At 36.2% G+C, this 18,105-nt stretch overlaps 1 protein-coding gene across 1 annotated transcript in view; it reads left to right on the top strand.

The window, feature by feature from the left end:
* RALGAPA1 (Ral GTPase activating protein, alpha subunit 1 (catalytic)) overlaps positions 1-15,249 on the top strand; it is a gene marked incomplete at its 3' end in the record, with an annotated part of 204,163 nt that extends 188,914 nt beyond the window's left edge. The window contains exon 36 of the mRNA XM_011999193.1: positions 15,126-15,249. Within this exon, the coding sequence (XP_011854583.1) occupies positions 15,126-15,249 (124 nt within the window). The remainder of the gene's footprint in view (positions 1-15,125) is intronic.
* Between the last annotated feature and the right edge of the window lie 2,856 nt (positions 15,250-18,105).

Below are 18,105 nucleotides of genomic sequence, written 5' to 3'. Positions count from 1 at the left end.
GTTTTCCCAGCACCGTTTATTAAATAGGGAATCCTTTCTCCATTTCTTGTTTTTATCAGGTTTGTCAAAGATTAGATGGTTGTAGATGTGTGGTGTTATTTCTGAGGCCTCTGTTCTGTTCTATTGGTCTATATATCTGTTTTGGTACCAGTACCATGCTGTTTGGGTTACTGTAGCCTTGTAGTATAGTTTGAAGTCAAGTAGCATGATGCCGCCAGCTTTGTTCTTTTTGCTTAGGATTGTCTTGGCAATGCAGGCTCTTTTTTGGTTCCATATGAACTTTAAAGTAGTTTTTTCCAATTCTCTGAAGAAAGTCATTAGTAGCTTGATGGGGATGGCATTGAATCTATAAATTACTCTGGGCAGTATGGCCATTTTCATGGTAGTGATTCTTCCTATCCATGAGCATGGAATGTTCTTCCATTTGTTTGTGTCCTCTTTTATTTCGTCGAGCAGTAGTTTGTAGTTCTCCTTGAAGAGGTCCTTCATATCCATTGTAAGTTGGATTCCTAGGTATTGTATTCTCTTTGTAGCAATTGTGAATGGGAGTTCACTCATGATTTAACTATCTTGTTTGTCTGTTAATGATGTATAGGAATGCTTGTGATTTTTGCACATTGATGTTGTATCCTGAGACTTTGCTGGAGTTACTTGTCAGCTTAAGGAGATTTTGGGCTGAGATGATGGGGTTTTCTGAATATACAATCATGTCATTTGCAAACAGGAACAATATGACTTCCTCTTTTCCTAATTGAATACCTTTTATTTCTTTCTCTTGCCTGACTGCCCTGGCCAGAACTTCCAACACTATGTTGAATAGGAGTGGTGAGAGAGGGCATCCCTGTCTTGTACCAGTTTTCAATGGAAATGCTTCCAGTTTTTGCCCATTCAGTATGGTATTGGCTGTGGGTTTGTCATAAATAGCTCTTGTTATTTTGTGATACATTCCATCAGTACCTAGTTGACTGAGAGTTTTTAGCATGAAGGGCTATTGAATTTTGTCGAAGGCCTTTTCTGCATCTATTGAGATAATCAGGTGGTTTTTGTCATTGGTTCTGTTTATGTGATGGATTACATTTATTGTTTTGCGTATATTGAACCAGCCTTGCATCCCAGAGATGAAGCCGTCTTGATCGTGGTGAATAAGTTTTTTGATTTGCTGCTGGATTCGGTTTGCCAGTATTTTATTGAGGATTTTCGCATTGATGTTCATCAGGGCTATTGGTCTAAAATTCTCTTTTTTTGTTGTGTCTCTGCCAGGCTTTGGTATCAGGATGATGCTGGCCTCATAAAATGAGTTATGGAGGATTCCCTCTTTTTCTGTTGATTGGAATAGTTTCAGAAGGAATGGTACCAGCTCCTCTTTGTACCTCTGGTAGAATTTGGCTGTGAATCCGTCTGGTCCTGGACTTTTTTTGCTTGGTAGGCTATTAATTATTGCCTCAATTTCAGAGCCTATGATTGGTCTATTCAGAGATTCAGCCTCTTCTTGGCTTAGTCCTGGGAGGGTGTATGTATCCAGGGATTTACCATTTCTTGTAGATTTTCTAGTTTATTTGCATAGAGGTGTTTATAGTATTCTCTGATGGTAGTTTGTACTTCTGTGGGATTGGTGGTGATATCCGCTTTATCATTTTTTATTGTGTCTATTGATTCTTGTCTCTTTTCTTCTTTATTAGTCTTGTTAGCAGTCTATCAATTTTGTTGATCTTTTCAAAAAACCAGCTCCTGGATTCATTGATTGTTTTGAAGGATTTTTTATGTCTCTATCTCTTTAAGTTCTGCTCTGATCTTAGTTATTTCTTGCCTTCTGCTTGCTTTTGAATTTGTTTGCTCTTGCTTCTCTAGTTTTTTAATTGTGATGTTAGGGTATCAATTTTAGATCTTTCCTGCTTTCTCTTGTGGGCACTTACTGCTATAAATTTCCCTGTAGGTGTATATATTTAATGGAGTACATAAGATGTTTTCATACAGACATGCAATGTCTAATAATCACATCATGGAAAATGGAGTATTCATTCTTTTTGTTACGTTCTAGTTGTACTCTTTTGTTTATTTATCTTTTTTTCATGTAATCTTGCTCCTTCTAACACTTAGTCTTCTGGTTAGATTTGTCTATCATTTTTGTGTAACTATTACACTGTTTAATATAGCTCTATAATATATTTTAATATCTGATAGACCAAGTCTTCTTCTTCACCCCACCACACACATTATTCCTCTTTTCTTTGATATTCTCACCTACTTATTCTTCCAGATACATTTAAAATTATGCTGCTGTTTTTCAGGAAAAAAAATCCCATTGGTATTTGATTGGATTTTCAATTAAACTCTCATGTAGAAAAAGCAGAGCACCATTATAATCATCAGTCTTCCCATTCATAATTATAGTATATTTTCATTTATTCTGAGACCCAGACATTGCTCGTTTGTATATTTCTAGGTGTTTTATTGTTTTTTGATATTCTGAATAGGATTTTTCCCCCATTACATTTTCTAGGTTTTTCTATTTTTAATATTTAGTTTACAAACACTGAAGTGAATTCTCTTATTGATTTTAAACGTTTTATTGTCTGTCTCAGGATTTGTCTAAATATGTAATCATTATCTGCAGATAATCTCCTTTCTAGTAGTTATGCTTGTTTTTGCTTATATCATGTCTTATTGCACTGACCAGAACTTGCAGGATAGTGTTTAATAGTATAGTAACAGTGGACATCCTTGTCTTTGCTGATTTTAATGAAAACAACTCTTCTATTTCATCATTAAGGAAGATACTAGTTATTAGTTTTAAAAAGATAATTTTTATTATGCTGAGAAAGTACCCTGTTTTCTAGGAGTTCTTATATGGAAACGATGTTAAATTATATCAAAATTATTTTCAGCATCTATTCAAATTTTCATATAGTTTCGGTTTTTTAACTAATTGGTGTATATTGCATTTTAATATCACTAGACTGCTAATATCAAATGATATTTGCATTTTTGAGATAAACCCTGCCTGATCTTTTGGCTTCCCATTGTGGTAGATTTACCAGAATTTCATTTTGAGTTCAGGTATAGTCTACTATTAGCAGATTATGTAGTTATTTTTTGTCCTATTCCTGTTATGTTTTTAGAATTGAGGTTATACCCAGCTTCATAACATGAATATTACCTGTTGCTTAAAATTTTGGAAGAAATCATAAAATTTCTAATTTTTCTTTCAGTTTGTTTCATCTTATTACTCTTCTCAGGTTTTCTTTTAGTTCTTGGGGAAATTTTACTTTTTTTGTTTGTTTTCTATTTTCTAAAAATCCATTTCATTGAGACTTCTAAATAGATACTAGTGGAGATTCATACATGGTGTTATAATTTTTATTAGATTTCCTTTTTCATTTTTGTTTTTTGTGTTTTTTTTAAATTTTGTTGATGCAGACAATCTGCTTGTCTTTTCAAAGAAACAGATCCTAATTTGTTACATTCTGTTATGTTCTGTTTCTAACTCATTATTTTCTGTTTTGTTTTTTTCTTTTTTATAAAGTTTATTTCCTTTTCTTATATCTGGAATTGATTTCTATGTATCTTTGTTTTATTCTTTAACAATGAAATAATCTTAGGCTGTAAATTCCACACCCCTCTCCGCCCCCCGCCCCCACAGGACAGAGTTTTGCTATTGTCACCGAGGCTGGAGCACAATGACATATCAGGTCACTGCAGCCTCTGCCTTCAGGGTTCAGGTAATTCTCTTGCCTCAGCCTCCCGAGTAGCTGGGATTACAGGCATGCGCCACCATGCATGGCTAATGTTTGTATTTTTAGTAGAGATGGGGTTTCACCATATTGGCCAGGCTGGTCTCGAACTCCTGACCTCAAGTGATCTGTCTGCCTTGGCCTCCCAAAGTGCTGGGATTACAGGCATGAGCCACTGTGCCCAACCTAATTTTTGTATTTTTAGTAGAGACGGGGTTTCACCATGTTGGCCAGACTGGTCTGTAACTCCTGGCCTTAGGTGATCCACCCACCTCAGCCTCCCAAAGTGCTGGGATTATAGGTGTGAGCCACCACTCCCAGTCCCCCTCTTGTCCATTCTTGAAGTCTCAGCTTAAACATCACTTTATATGGAAAGCTTTACATTAATCTACTCCTATGCTTCACCTTCCTTCCCAGACTGTGTTTGAATCTCCTTCCATATGCTTTCACAGAACCCTATAACATGTCCCTGTCATAGCATTTATCATATTGCATAGTTATTATTATCATTATTGTTTAGCTATTCTTATTCTTTCCAAGACGATTATAAGAACTCTCTAAGTAGTCTGTGGGTTCTCAATTCTGATTGTTCTCCATAACAGTTTATCTTGGTACTAGATGGTCAAGTCCTTGGGAACAGGAATCATATTGCTTTTTCTGTCTTGCTTACCTCAGAACGATATAGCTGCTACCTCTACTGCTATATTGAAACTGTCTTTCTGAAGGTTAGTATCCTGACCATCAAGTCTAAAGTTCTTTTAGTCCTCACCAGCCTCATTCATTTACCTAATTAAACTTAAATTTAACTTCATAGGTGTGTGTGGTGTTTAGATTTACAAAAGAACTGATAGGAAAGTACAGAGTTTCCATATATTCTCCATTCCCCCTGTACAGTTTCCCCTATTATTTATATCTTACATTAGCATCTGAAGTTCAAAGTTTACGTTAGGCTTCATTCTTTGTATTGGTTTTGATGAATGTGTACTGACATGTATCTACCATTAGAGTATCACACAGAACAGTTTCACTGCTCTAAAAATCCATTGTATATTAAATCCCCTAAATATCTAATACTGTTATCTATTCTGTCTTTAAAATTCTCTCGATCATTTTAAAGTCCTCTCCCCCAACTTCTATGACACTAAAATTACTCAGTTCAACTCCTAATTCTCTGATTATTTCAGGTCTTCACTGGTTCATTTTCTGTTTCTTACCTTCAAAACATAGGTATCTCCCTCATTTTTCTTTTACCTGCCTCTCTACTATCATTCTAGGTCACATTTCTTTTCAAAATGAGATCTTCCTCCTGATTGTCATATTTATGTTTAGAAGTACCCTTTGAGAGTTACCCAAATTTGACCATTTCCTTTCCGTTGCCTTTAGGTTTTCATAATCATGATGTCCATTCTTCTTCTTATCTCTCAATTATATCTCTTCTTACCTTTACGGCTCCCAACTGATTGATTCATGTCCTTATCCCTTCTTTCCAAAACAGTTTTAACAACTGTCTAAGTACTCTGTGGGATCTCATCTCCTGACTCTTCCCCATCTAGACAATCTGGACCACTGACATAATCTTTCTAACATAAAAATTTGATGTTCATAAGAACACTCCTTAGTGACTCCCTAATAATGCCTGACCAGACCCTTCAGTCTAGAGCTCAATCCATACCAGCCATCTTGGCTATTCAGTTTCTTTAAATTACCTTTTTTATTTCTTGGCTCCTGCTAAACTGCCTCCGTTCTCATACATACCTTGGATGAATTGTGGTATGAATACATACCTCAATTCTTATACAAACCTCCATTCTCATACATACTTTGAAGGGGAGACATTGCCTTGAGGCAGCATGAATTTTTTTATACACTAAATTAAATGAATGCGTGGCATTTATTTGTTTGCTTTTTTAAAATAATTTTAAAGAAAACTACATATTTTTTTAATACAATGAGCTCAAGTAAAAATTCATTCTAATTATATGAAGTAAGACAGCTTTTGAACTTTCTTAAACCAGGAAACCCGGAAACAAACCTGATTACTTGTCTAGGGAGGACTAGGGAGGAAGAAAATGAAAGATTACTTTGTTAGCAGACTTACCTCACTAAACCATTTATACATTGTTTTCTTTGCCTAGACTAATTGTTTCCTATTCCTTGTGGTTGAACCACCAGAGTTTTAAATTTCAAATCACAAAATGATATGTATTATTATTTTATTGCAAAGTATATACAGGGATTTAGAAATGCTTAAAACTTGACAGATGTCACTTTGAGTTTCCAGTAGTGAGCTAATAATATTTTGCCAGTACTATACATATTCTTATAGAACATTTGTAGTTGCAAGTTCACTAATTTTAATTATTTTTTCTAATACATATGCCTCATTATTCACTATTGTGGCGCATATTAATCTAATGACAATACAACAAACATTTTAGCAGCCATAGTTAGTAAGTAGAAAAATAAGAAGGAATAGTGAAAGATTAATTGACATAAAGGGCAGCTGAACTCTGCTTCTCTTTTATTGCATTTTAAAGATTCATTTTCTGTTTTTTTCCTATATGGCACATATACTTCTCCCAACTTTTAAATTTATATAGTATTAGATGAAGATTTCTATCCAGCTCTTTCCAATTTTATAAATTATTGTTTATAAGCTCTAATTGATAGCCCTTTTCCTGAAAAAGCAAAAACACTGAGAAGTTTTTTTCTTTTACAATTAGAATTTACACATAATAGATTGTGCTTTCAAATTAAAATTTTAATAGTTTGAGACATAATTTACAATACAATTAATTCATTTAAAATGTACATATTTTTAGTATATTCACAGGGTTGTACAACTATCACCCCAGTCTAATTTTTAGGTTATTTTACTTCCTCTGAAAAGAAACCTGGTATCCATTACCCACCAGCCTTTCTTTCCTCCTATCCCTAGATAACACATATCTACTTTCTGTCTCTATAAATTTGCCTATTCTGGACACTTCATATAAATGGAATCAAATAATATATGGGTTTTTGTGGCAGCTTTTCTTGCTTAGCATGATGATTTCAAAGTTAATTCATGATGCAGCATGTTTCTACTTTATTTCTTTTTATTACCAGAAACCATTTCATTATATTGATAAATATCTGTTTATCCATTCATCAGTTGATGGACGTTTCAGTTGGTTTCAGTTTTGGGCTAATATGAATAATGCTGCTGTGAACATTCATGTTCAGTTTTTTGTGTGGATATGTTTTGAATATATACCTAGGAGTAGAATTGCTGGATGATATGATAACTCTCTGTTTCACCATTGGAGGAACTGCAAACTGTTTTACACACCAGCTGTACCATTTTACATTCCCACCAGTGATATATGAGTGTTACATACTCTCCATGCCTTAGCCTACACTTGTTATTGTCATTCTTTTTTATTATACTCATCTTAGTGGATATGAAGTGGTATCTTGTGAGTTTGTGGGACTTTTTTAGTATTATTTCTTCCTGTACAGCTTTGATCAGCCTAAAATATCTCATGATTTTGATTTGCATTTCCCTAATGACTTATCATGAGTATTTTTCATTGCTATGATAATTGGCTATGTATATGTTGTTTGAAAAAATGTCTATTTAAATGTATACTGGGTTGAATAGTATTCTCTCAGAATCTCATGTCCACCCTGAAACTCAGAGTTCAATTTGGAAGTAGAGTTTTCAGTTATGATGAGGTCACACTGTACTAGATTTTGCCCTAAATCTGATTACTTGTGTACTTATAAGAAAGCCATGTGAAGAAACACTTCTGCATACAGAGGAAAGATGCCTTTGTAAAGATGGAGGCAGAAATTGTAGTCATAGAGCCACAAGCCAAGTAATGCTGAAGAATTGTCAGCAACAACTGGAATATTAGAAGAGGCAAGGAAGGATGCTCCCCTACAAACTTTAGAAGGAGCATGGCCCTGTGCCTTGATTTCTGACTTTTAGCATGCAGCACTGTGAGAGAATACATATTTTTTATTGAGAGCAACCTAGTTTGCGTAATTTGTTACAGAAACCCTAGGAAAATGATACAAACGTCTTCGCCTATTTTTAAAATTGGGTTATGTGACTGGGCATGGAGGCTCACACCTGTAATCCCAGCACTTTGGAAGGCCAAGGCGGGCGGATAACATGAGGTCAGGAGTTCAAGACCAGCCTGGCCAACATAGTGAAACCCCGACTCTACTAAAAATGCAAAAATTAGCCAAGTATGGTGGTGCGCACCTGTAATCCCTGTTACGCAGGAGGCTAAGACACAAGAATCACTTGAACCCAAGAGGCAGAGGCTGCAGTGAGCTGACATTGTGCCACTGCACTCCAGCCTAGATGACAGAGGGAGACTCCATCTCAAAAAAAAAAAAAAGTGAATAAAATAAAAAATAAAATAGAGTTGGGCTTTTACTACTGACTTTAAAGTCCTTTCTATGTGTGTTCTAGATACAAGTTCTTTATCAGATATATGATTTGCAGTTTTTTTCTCATTCTGTAAATTGTCATTTCACTTTCATGATGGTATCATTCATAGCACAAAAAATTTAATTTTGATAAAGTTCAGTTTGCCTATTTTTCTTTTGTCACTTGTGCTTTTTGTGTTGTATTTAAGAAGACTTTGCCTAGGCCAGGCGTGATGGCTCATGCCTATAATCCCAGCACTTTAGGAGGCCAAAGCGGGTGGATCACGAGGTCAGGAGATCGAGACCATCCTGGCTAACATGGTGAAACCCCGTCTCTACTAAAAATACCAAAAAATAGCTAGGCGTGGTGGTGGGTGCCTGTAGTCCCAGCCACTTAGGAGGCTGAGGCAGGAGAATGGCGTGAACCTGGGAGGCAGAGCTTGCAGTGAACCAAGATTGCACCACTACACTCCAGCCTGGACGACAGAGCAAGACTCCGTCTCAAAAAAAAAAAAAAAAGAAGACCTTGCCTAATATAAGATACTTTGGGTTTTTTTTTTTTTAATGAGTTTTATAGTTTTAGCCCTTACATTTTTGATTTATGAGTCATTTGATTCAATTTTTTATATGGTGTAAGAATCTGACTTCATTTTTTTTTTTTTTTTTTTTAAACAGAGTCTCATTGTGTCACCCAGGCTGGAGTACAGTGGCGCAGTCACAGCTCACTGCAGCCTCAACCTCCTGGGCTCAAGTGGTCTTCCTGCGTCAGCCTCCCAGGTAGCTGGGACTGCAGGCGCATGCCACCATGCCTGGCCAATTTTTAAATTTTTGTAGAGATGAGGTCTCATTTTTTTGCCTAGGCTGATCTTGAGCTCCTGTGCTCCAGCAATCTTCCTAACAGCCTCCCAAAGTGCTGGGATTACAGGTGTGAGCCATTGTGCCTGGCCCCAACTTCATTCTTTTTCATGTAGATATCTAGTTGTCCCGGTATCATTTGTTGAAAACACTATTTATTGAAATGTCTTGATACCATTATCAAAAAGCTATTAACTATAAATATGAGTTTATTTCTGATCACATGATTCTGTTCCACTGATTTTTGTCTCATCTTGCGTCAGTACTGTGAGTGCTTTGATGACTTTTGTAGCAAGTTTTGAAATCAAGAAGTATGAGTTCTCCAATTCTATCCTTTTACAAGATTGTTTTGGCCATTTTGGGGCTATTACATTTTCCTGTGAATTTTAGGATGAGCTTGTCAATTTCAGAGGGTTTTTTTTTTCCTTTTTTCTCTTTTTATTTTTAGTGGAGATGGAGTCTCACTCTTTTGCCCAGCCTGGAGTGCAGTGGTATGATCAGAGCTCACTGCAGCCTGGAATTCCTGGGCTCAAGTGATCCTCCCACCTCACCTCATTCTCCCCAGTAGCTAGGACTACAGGCATGTGCCACCATGCCCGGCCAATTTTTTTTTATTTTGTAGAGATGGGGTCTCACTGTGTTGCCTGGGCTGGGTGTTTTTCTTTTTTCTTTTTCTTTTTTTTTTTTTTCTTTTTTGAGTTGGAGTCTCACTCTGTTGCCAGGCTGGAGTGCAGTGGCACGATCTCAGGGCTCACTGCATCCTCCACCTCCCGGGTTCAAGAGATTCTCCTGCCTCAGCCTCCCGAGTAGCTGGGACTACAGGCGCACACAACCACACCCAGCTAATTTTTGTATTTTTAGTAGAGATGAGGTTTTACCATGTTGGCCAGGGTGGTCTCGCCCTCTCGATCTCTTGACCTCATGATTCACCTGCCTTGGCCTCCCTAAGTGCTGGGATTACAGGTGTGAGCCACCATGCCTGGCCCCAGGCTGGTCTTAAACTCCTGGCCTCAAGCAGCCCTCCTGCCTCAGCCTGACAAAGTGTTGGGATTACAGGCATGAGCGACCACACTCAGCCAAACTTGCCAATTTCTATTATCAAAGGCAGCTGGGATTTTGATAGGGATTACACTAAATCTGTAGATCAGTTTGGGGATGCTATCATCTTAACAATATTAAGTCTTTAGGCCCATGAACATGAGTGTTTTTAAATGTAGATCTTTAATTTCTTTTAACAGTGTTTTATAATTTTCAAAATATAAGTTTTGCTCTTCACAGTAAATTTATACTCAAGTATTACTCTTTTTGGTGCTATTATAAAAGGATTTTTAAAATTTTGTTTTTTGTTTTTGGATTGTTTATTGCTAGTGTATAGAACTTCAGTTTTTGTATATTTGATCTTATATCCTGCAGCCTTGCTGAACTTGTTTATTAGCTCTAATAGCCTTTTTAGCAGATTCCTTAGGATTTTCTATATAAAAAATCACCTCATGTGCAAGTCAGATATTTTTACTTCTTCCTTTCTAATCAAATTATTAATTCAAAGTCTTCATTTGTTATAGGTCTATTCGGGTATTCTGTTTCTTTTTAAGGTTGGTTTTAGAAATTCTGTCTTTCGGCCGGATGCCAAATCTATAATCCCAGCACTTTGGGAGGCTGAGGCGGCGGATCACGAGGTCAGGAGATCATAAGCATCCTGGCTAACATGGTGAAACCCCATCTCTACTAAAAATACAACAAATTAGCCTTGTGTGGTGGCAGGTGCCTGTAGTCCCAGCTACTGGGGAGGCTGAGGCAGGAGAATGGCATGAACCCGGGAAGCAGAGCTTGCAGTGAGCAGAGATCGCACCACTGTACTCCAGCCTGGGCAACAGAGCGAGACCCCATCTCAAAAAAAAAAAAAAGAAATTGTGTCTTTCTTGGAATTTGTTCATTTTATCTAATTTAATTTGTTGACATACAAAGGCTTATAGCATTTCCTTATAATATTTTTTATTCCTGTAAAATATTTAGTGGTGTCCCTTCTTTTTTTCCTGATAGTCATTTTGAGTCTTTTTTTATTGCTCAGTCTACCTAAGGATGGCTAATTTTGTTGATCATCTTAAAGAGCCAACTTTTGAGTTCATTGATTTTTTTTCTCTATTGTTTTTCTCTTCTATTTTATTTATTTCCACTGTAGTCTTTATTATTTTCTTTTCTTTGCTTTTTTTTTTTTTTTTTTTTGGAGACAGGGTCTCACTGTGTCACCCAGGCTGGAGTGCAATGGCACAGTCATGGCTCACTGCAGCCTGGAACTCCCAGGCTCAAGTGATCCTCCCATCTTAGCCTCCCCAAGTAGCTGGGACCACTGGTGTGCACCATCACACCCAGTTGGTTTTTTTCTTTTTGTAGAGATGGGGTCTCACTGTATTGCCTAGGGTGGTCTCGAACTCCTGGGCTCAAGCAGTTTTTCTACCTTGGCCTCCACAAGTACTAGGATTACAGGTATGAATCACTGTGCCAGTTTTGTAAGGTGGAGGGTTTGGTTATTGGTATGAAATCTTTTTTAAAACTTTTTTTTCTTTCATTCTCAAAGGAAGTGAATGAAATCTTTTTTAATAGAGGCATTCAGATCTGTAAATTTCCCAATGAGCACTGCTTTACTTATAGGCCACATTTTCATTCATTCTCTCTTTTTATTTTCATTTTTTATTTTCATTCATCTCTAAGTATTTTCTCATTTCCCTTGAGATTTATTCTTTGACCCACTGGTAATTTAGGAGTATATGGTTACATTTTCACACATTTGTGAATTACCCAAATTTTCTTTCATTGATTTCTACTTTCATTCCATTGTGGATAAAAAATATACGTTGCGTGATTTCAGATCGTTTAAATTTATCAAGGCTTGTTTTATGGTCTATCCTGGAAGTTGTTTCACATATGCTTGAGAAGAATGTGTTTTTGCTACTGTAAGATAGAGTATTCTGTAGATATCAGGTAGGTCTGGTTGTCATATTATTGTTCAAGTCTTCTGTTTTCTTGTTGATATTTTCTAGTTGTTCTGTCCATTATTGAAAGTGGGATATTAAAATCTTCAACTATTATTGAGGAAATGTCTGTTTCTGCCTTCAGTTCTGTCTTTGTTTTGCATCATGTATTTTGGGGCTCTGTTTTTGGGTGCATATATGTTTGTAATTTTCATCTTTTCCTGTTAGATTGACCTTGTATCATTTGAAATATCTGTATCTCTAACATTTTTTGTTTTAAAGTCTTATTTTAGTATAGCCACTGTAGCTCTTTTGGTTTCTATTTTATGGTACTTGTTTCCATTCCTTTGACTTCAACTTTATCTGTGTCTTTGAATCCAAAAATATATTGTTGGTTGTTGTTTGCTTGTTCATTTGTTTATTTTCCAGCAACTTGGTCTCCCCACAGTAATTAGCCTCTGATCTCCCTGCTCAGATTTTTTAAAAATTGTTTTTCTTTTAGCCTGGCTAATGAGGGGTCTTCCCTGGATTATCACATACTTATTGGTCAAAATTTGTGCTTAGTCCTCCTTACCAGTTTGATTTTTTTTTCCCCCTTACCATTTGATTTTTATCATTTACTGTGGGATGTGTGTGGCTTGGAGACTGCTATCACAGTTGAGAGTGTGTTTGTTTTTTTGTCCCACATTCACCAGGAGACTAATAGCTTGAAGGTTCACTCCTGATTACTCCAAAGAGGGTACAGCTTTGGGTATGCACACAGTCTTCCAGACTGCAAGGAATGACTGGATGTTATTTTTAAGTCTTAGCTTCCCAGGGGTCGACCCTGAGTTCAGGTTATTCAGTGCCAGTGAGGATTTACCTTGTTTTGATAAGTCTTTGTGTGACTTGGGGAATGCTTTCATGTCTGTCCATCCTACATCTTACTCTAATTGTTCCTTATTGGGTGAAGCCTAGTGCATGTGCGCAGGGTTTTTGACCTCCAAAATTGACTGTGATTCCCCAAAGGGTCCTTCTTGGCTGTCTCATTTCCTGATTCTGTTAAAGTTCTGGCTGTTTTGCTTGTCATAGGGCTGCCAGCTTCTCTTAATTGCTTTCCTCCAAGCTCTGTTGCAAATAATGTCAGCCCTTTCCGGCAGAACTGCTGCAGAGTTCTTTGTCCTTATAACCTACTTTTCACCCTGGGCAAAACCTATCTCTCACTACACCTGACCTGGGGTCACGGATCAGCTTTTCCTGGAGTGACAGGGTCACTCTACAAGTCAGCACCTGGAAGGAGTTGGCAGTCCCTGGTCTTAGCTCGCTCTCCTGGCAGAATCTCTACCCTGTGAGCAAGCTAGAATGGAGAAGATTGAGACCCTCAACGTTTTGCTCCTGGAGCTTCTGCCCTAAGAGAGGGAGGGAAGGAGAGGAGACCTGGTTCTTTCAGCCACACCTATCTAAAATAGATCTTCTGTAACATGGGACTGGAGAAGGATGAGAAATGCCTCTAGTAACCTGTCTCTTCCATGGGGAAGCCATAGCTCCAGATTGGAAGCTGGAGAGAGAGGGAACCTCTGTCTTCTAGGCCTGAGTAGGATGCCCAGGGCAAAACTTCTGCAACATTGAGCTGAGGGAGTGGGGCAAGGAAACAAGTTGTAATTCATATATCAAAAGCTCTGTGTTGTTACTGAGATTTACTGAGTTTTCTTGAATGAATGTTTCCCTGTTTGCTCTATGACTTTAGGACAGTATACAGGGACTTTAAATAATGTTTTAAATTTTTTCAACAGATAAGCTATGTTTTGCTTGGGAGAGAGGCTGTGTAGATCCTTATTCTGCAGATTTGGAAGTCTCCCCATCCCCACATCATATTTTACTGCTTACACTAGCATATCCTGATGACACATCTGATACACTGAAAGTTTGCCTATGTGCTCATCATCTAAAGTAAAATATTCCATTATTGAAAGCAGCTGAAACATCTTTCTTGCTGATATTGAACCTACTATCATGATTTGGTAACTTGCTCCAGATGTGTGGGAAAATTCGGTTGTCAGACTCCATTTTTTAAAGAACTTTAATTCTTATTTACTTGTTGTTGTTGTTGTTGCAGGGTTTTTTGTTTTTTTTTTTTTTAATTCCTACATGATATAGTAGTGAAAACTTTGCTAATGGTCTTAAAGTTTTTTAACCCAAGCTTTGTTAAATAAATGTAGCATGACTTAGTTAGTTTGGAAAGCCAAATTGCAAAGCTAAATTTCAAACAAGAAATGTGCTTTTATGAACACTTTTAATTTTAGAGAGAACTAAAAATAAAATGTCTAAGAACTTGGCTGTTACTCCATACAGTTTTATATTTGTAAACAAACTGCATAACTATGCTTTCATCAACGTTGGACCACATACACGACAGTAGTCTCATAAGATTAGAATACCTTGTTTTTGCTGCACCCTTTTTGTTTATGTGTATTTATATACACAAATACTTAACAATATGTTACAATTGCCTACAGTATTCCTACAGTAACATGTTGTACAGATTTGTAGCTTAGCAACAATAGGCTATACCTGATAGCCAAGGTTGTGTAGTAGTCTGTACCATCTAGGTTTATGTGAGTACATCTATAATGTTCATACAGTAACAGAATTGCCTAAAGACACATTTCTCAGAATGTATCCCTGTTGTTAAACAACACTTAACTGTGGGTGTTTCTTCTACATTGTAAGTACTTTGAAGGATTGGATCCTTTCTCACTCATCTCTGTACTCCTACCTAGTTCTAAAATGTAGTCCCTTCAACCATGGGATTCGGCTACATTGCAAAACAGACAATTCTTGAGATGCTTTATGTATTCACACCTATGTGTCCTTCCTGATGCTCTTTCTCTTCATTTGTCGAATCTTTCTTACCTTCATCTAACTCAATTTTATCTTCTTTAAGTTTCTGTTTCTGCAGTCAAAAATGATCATGCTTGTCTTTGATTCCAATGGCAATTTTGTAGTAATTTTTTACTTACGTTGCATTTATATCTCCTTCTGTAGACTCTAAGATCTAATCCTTTTTAATCTTTTTATTGCTACATACTTTGTACATAGAACTTAATTGTTGGATGAATGAGTAGATAAAATGGTGATTAAACGAGTGGTGTAATCTTTTGTTTTATAGCCGAGAGACACACAAGATTGCAGTATTTTATGTTGCTGAAGGACAAGAAGACAAACACTCCATTCTCACCAATACAGGAGGAAGTCAAGCATATGAAGATTTTGTAGCTGGTCTTGGTTGGGAGGTATTATTTTTAAATTATACGAAGTATTTATATTTGGAAGCATAAGGTTTTTTTCTTTTTTTTTTTCCTAGCTTATTATAGAAGTATTATTTTAGGAGATACAACAGCTTAACAACTAATTTGTTATTGTTTCTGCCTTCCATTTTGTCTGCACATACAGCAGCAGTTGGGACTTTGAAAGGAAAGGTGTTGACTATTTTATGAGACAGTATATTGTGAAAGAGTACTAAACTCATAGCTTTATAAGATCTGGATTTTCCTTACAGCTGTGACCACTGGACTGGTGGTCTTCAAACTAGGACCTTATGGCTACACAAAGGCTTTCCAGGAATATGTGGGTATACATAGTTTTGAGGAAATTAGCTTCCAGATCCTCAAGTTTACCAAAACTAATGCCAGAAAACCCTTCTGCAGTCTCTTGTCTCTCATTTACTTTGTAAAAGAAAGGCATACTACTCACCCACCCCAAATTGTACAGTGTCCCAGAGGGTTTTAGCACCAACAAAATAGACAGTTCTAGTGGGTATACTTTTAGGAGAAAGTCCCTGCCAGCAAAACAAGAAATTTTGAAAGGTGTTATACTTTATGTCATTCAAGAAACCAACCCATGTCAAGATTCCTGTACCAAATCTGTCTATCTTAGAATTATAACTCAGAAGGTAGGTATTTGTCATAAGGATTTGGATGAATATGTTTATTTGAATTGAAAAATGAAGTATCAGACATGTTCTAGAACAGAAAGTAAATCTGATGTGGCTGATTGGCTTGTGATCAATTTAATACCAGACACTTTGCATATATTGAATCAGCCAAATCTGTAGCTCCAAGATTTTGATGAAAATATATTTAAAGCACATATATTTATTATATAGTATACTGGAAATTGTATCCTTGGCAACCATTTAAATTTTTTATGAAAATTTTTATTATAGTTTTCAATTTAATAGGTTCCCAAAATTGCTGTAGAGAGTATATGAGCAAAATTGTTAAAGAGCACTGCATTAGACTATAAGCTTGTAGAGGGCAGGCACTTTTATCTCAGTGATTTTTCTTTTTTTTTAAATTCCCAGTGCCTTTCACAGTGTCTGATATGTAAGCCTTTAGTGTTTTGTATATATTTTTATGGCTAATCTAACCTATTTTTTTATGATTTTTTCCTTGGGATACATAGCTTATTTATAAATGTGTAGTTTTATTTCAAAATATGTGAGTTTTTTCTAGATGTCGTTATTGATACCTAATTCTATCCCATTGTGATTACAGAATATACTCTGTAAGATTTCAGTATTTTGAAATATAATGTATCTCAGTATAGGTACCCTATTCCCTTGAAAAAAAAATGTGTATATTCTGTAGTTATTGAGTGTAATGAACTAGGTATGTCAGTTAGGTCAAGGTGGTTGTTGGTAGTATTTAAATCAGTATGTTTTTACTGACTTCATTTCTTTTAAAAATTTTTATTGCTACATAATAATTGTACATATTTATGTGGAACATATAATTTTGATAAGTGCATACAATGTGTAGTGATCAGTTCAGGATATTTAGGATACCCATCACTTCAAACATTTATCATTTGTGTTGGAAACATTTCAAATCTCCTCTTCTAACTATTTTGAAATAAGCAACATTTTGTTGTTAACTATAGTCATGCTAATGTACTATTGAACTGTAGGGCTTATTCCTTCTATCTCACTATATGTTTTGTCTTCATTAGCCAGCCTATCTTCATCTCCACACCACAACCACCACCTTCACCAGCCTCTGGTAACTGTCATTCTATTTGTTACCTCCATGAGATCAACTTTTTTAGCTCCCACATCTGAGTGAGAACATGTAATGTTTGTCTTTCTGTGTCTGGTTTATTTGTCTTAACATAATGACCTCCAATTCCATCCATGCTTCTGCAAATGATAGGATTCCATTCCTTTTTATGACTGAATAGTATTGCATTGTGATACATACCACATTTTCTTTATTCAGTCATCTGTTGATGGATATTTAGGTTGTTTCCATATCTTGGCTGTTGTGAGTAAAGCTGCAATAAATATGGCAGTGCAGGTATCGCTTTGATATACTGATTTCCTTTTTTTTGAATAAATACCCAGTAGTGGGATTTATGGATCGTATTAACCTGCTGTTTTACCTTAAGTGAGTTATTTAAGCTCTGTATGCCTCTTTACTTATTTGTCAAAGGTAATATACTTTTTTACCCAACAGAGGTGATGTGAAGTTCAATTGAGCTTATATATGTGAAAATGCTTTGAAAAGTACAAAAAAAAAAACCCTAAGTAGATTTTCTGTTAAAATGTAAAATACCATAAAAGTATTAGTAAAAGTAAGGGAGACATGAAAAAGAACAAGTTAGGAATATTTACACTTTTTGATTTCAAAACTTAATACAGAGCAATGCTAATCAAGATAGTGTGGATAGATCCTGGGGCAGAACTTAGGGAAAAAAAAAAAAAGAAGATAGTGTAGTACTGCTGATACAAGGATAGACATATAGATCAATGGAATAGAATTGAGAGTCCAGAAATAAACCCCATATTTGTGGTCAGCCGTTTTTGACAAGGGTGCCACAACCATCCAATGGAGAAAGAATAGTCTTTTCAACAAATGGTGCTGAGACTATGAGCCATATGCAAAGAATGAAGCCAGACTCTTACCCCATACCATGTACAAAAATTAACTCCAAATGGATCACGGACCTAAATGTAAGACCTAGAATTTTAAAACTTCAGAAGAAAATATAGGAGTAAATCCTCGTGATCTTGGATTTTGCAAAGGATTTTTAGATAAGACACAAAGCATGAGCAACAAAGACAGAACCAGATAATTGTACTTTATTAAAAT

This window comes from Mandrillus leucophaeus, unplaced genomic scaffold, assembly GCF_000951045.1.
Source record: "Mandrillus leucophaeus isolate KB7577 unplaced genomic scaffold, Mleu.le_1.0 Scaffold587, whole genome shotgun sequence".
NCBI classification, from domain to species: domain Eukaryota; kingdom Metazoa; phylum Chordata; class Mammalia; order Primates; family Cercopithecidae; genus Mandrillus; species Mandrillus leucophaeus.
Note: the sequence above shows the minus strand (reverse complement) of the source record. Positions and strands in the feature narration are given on the sequence as shown.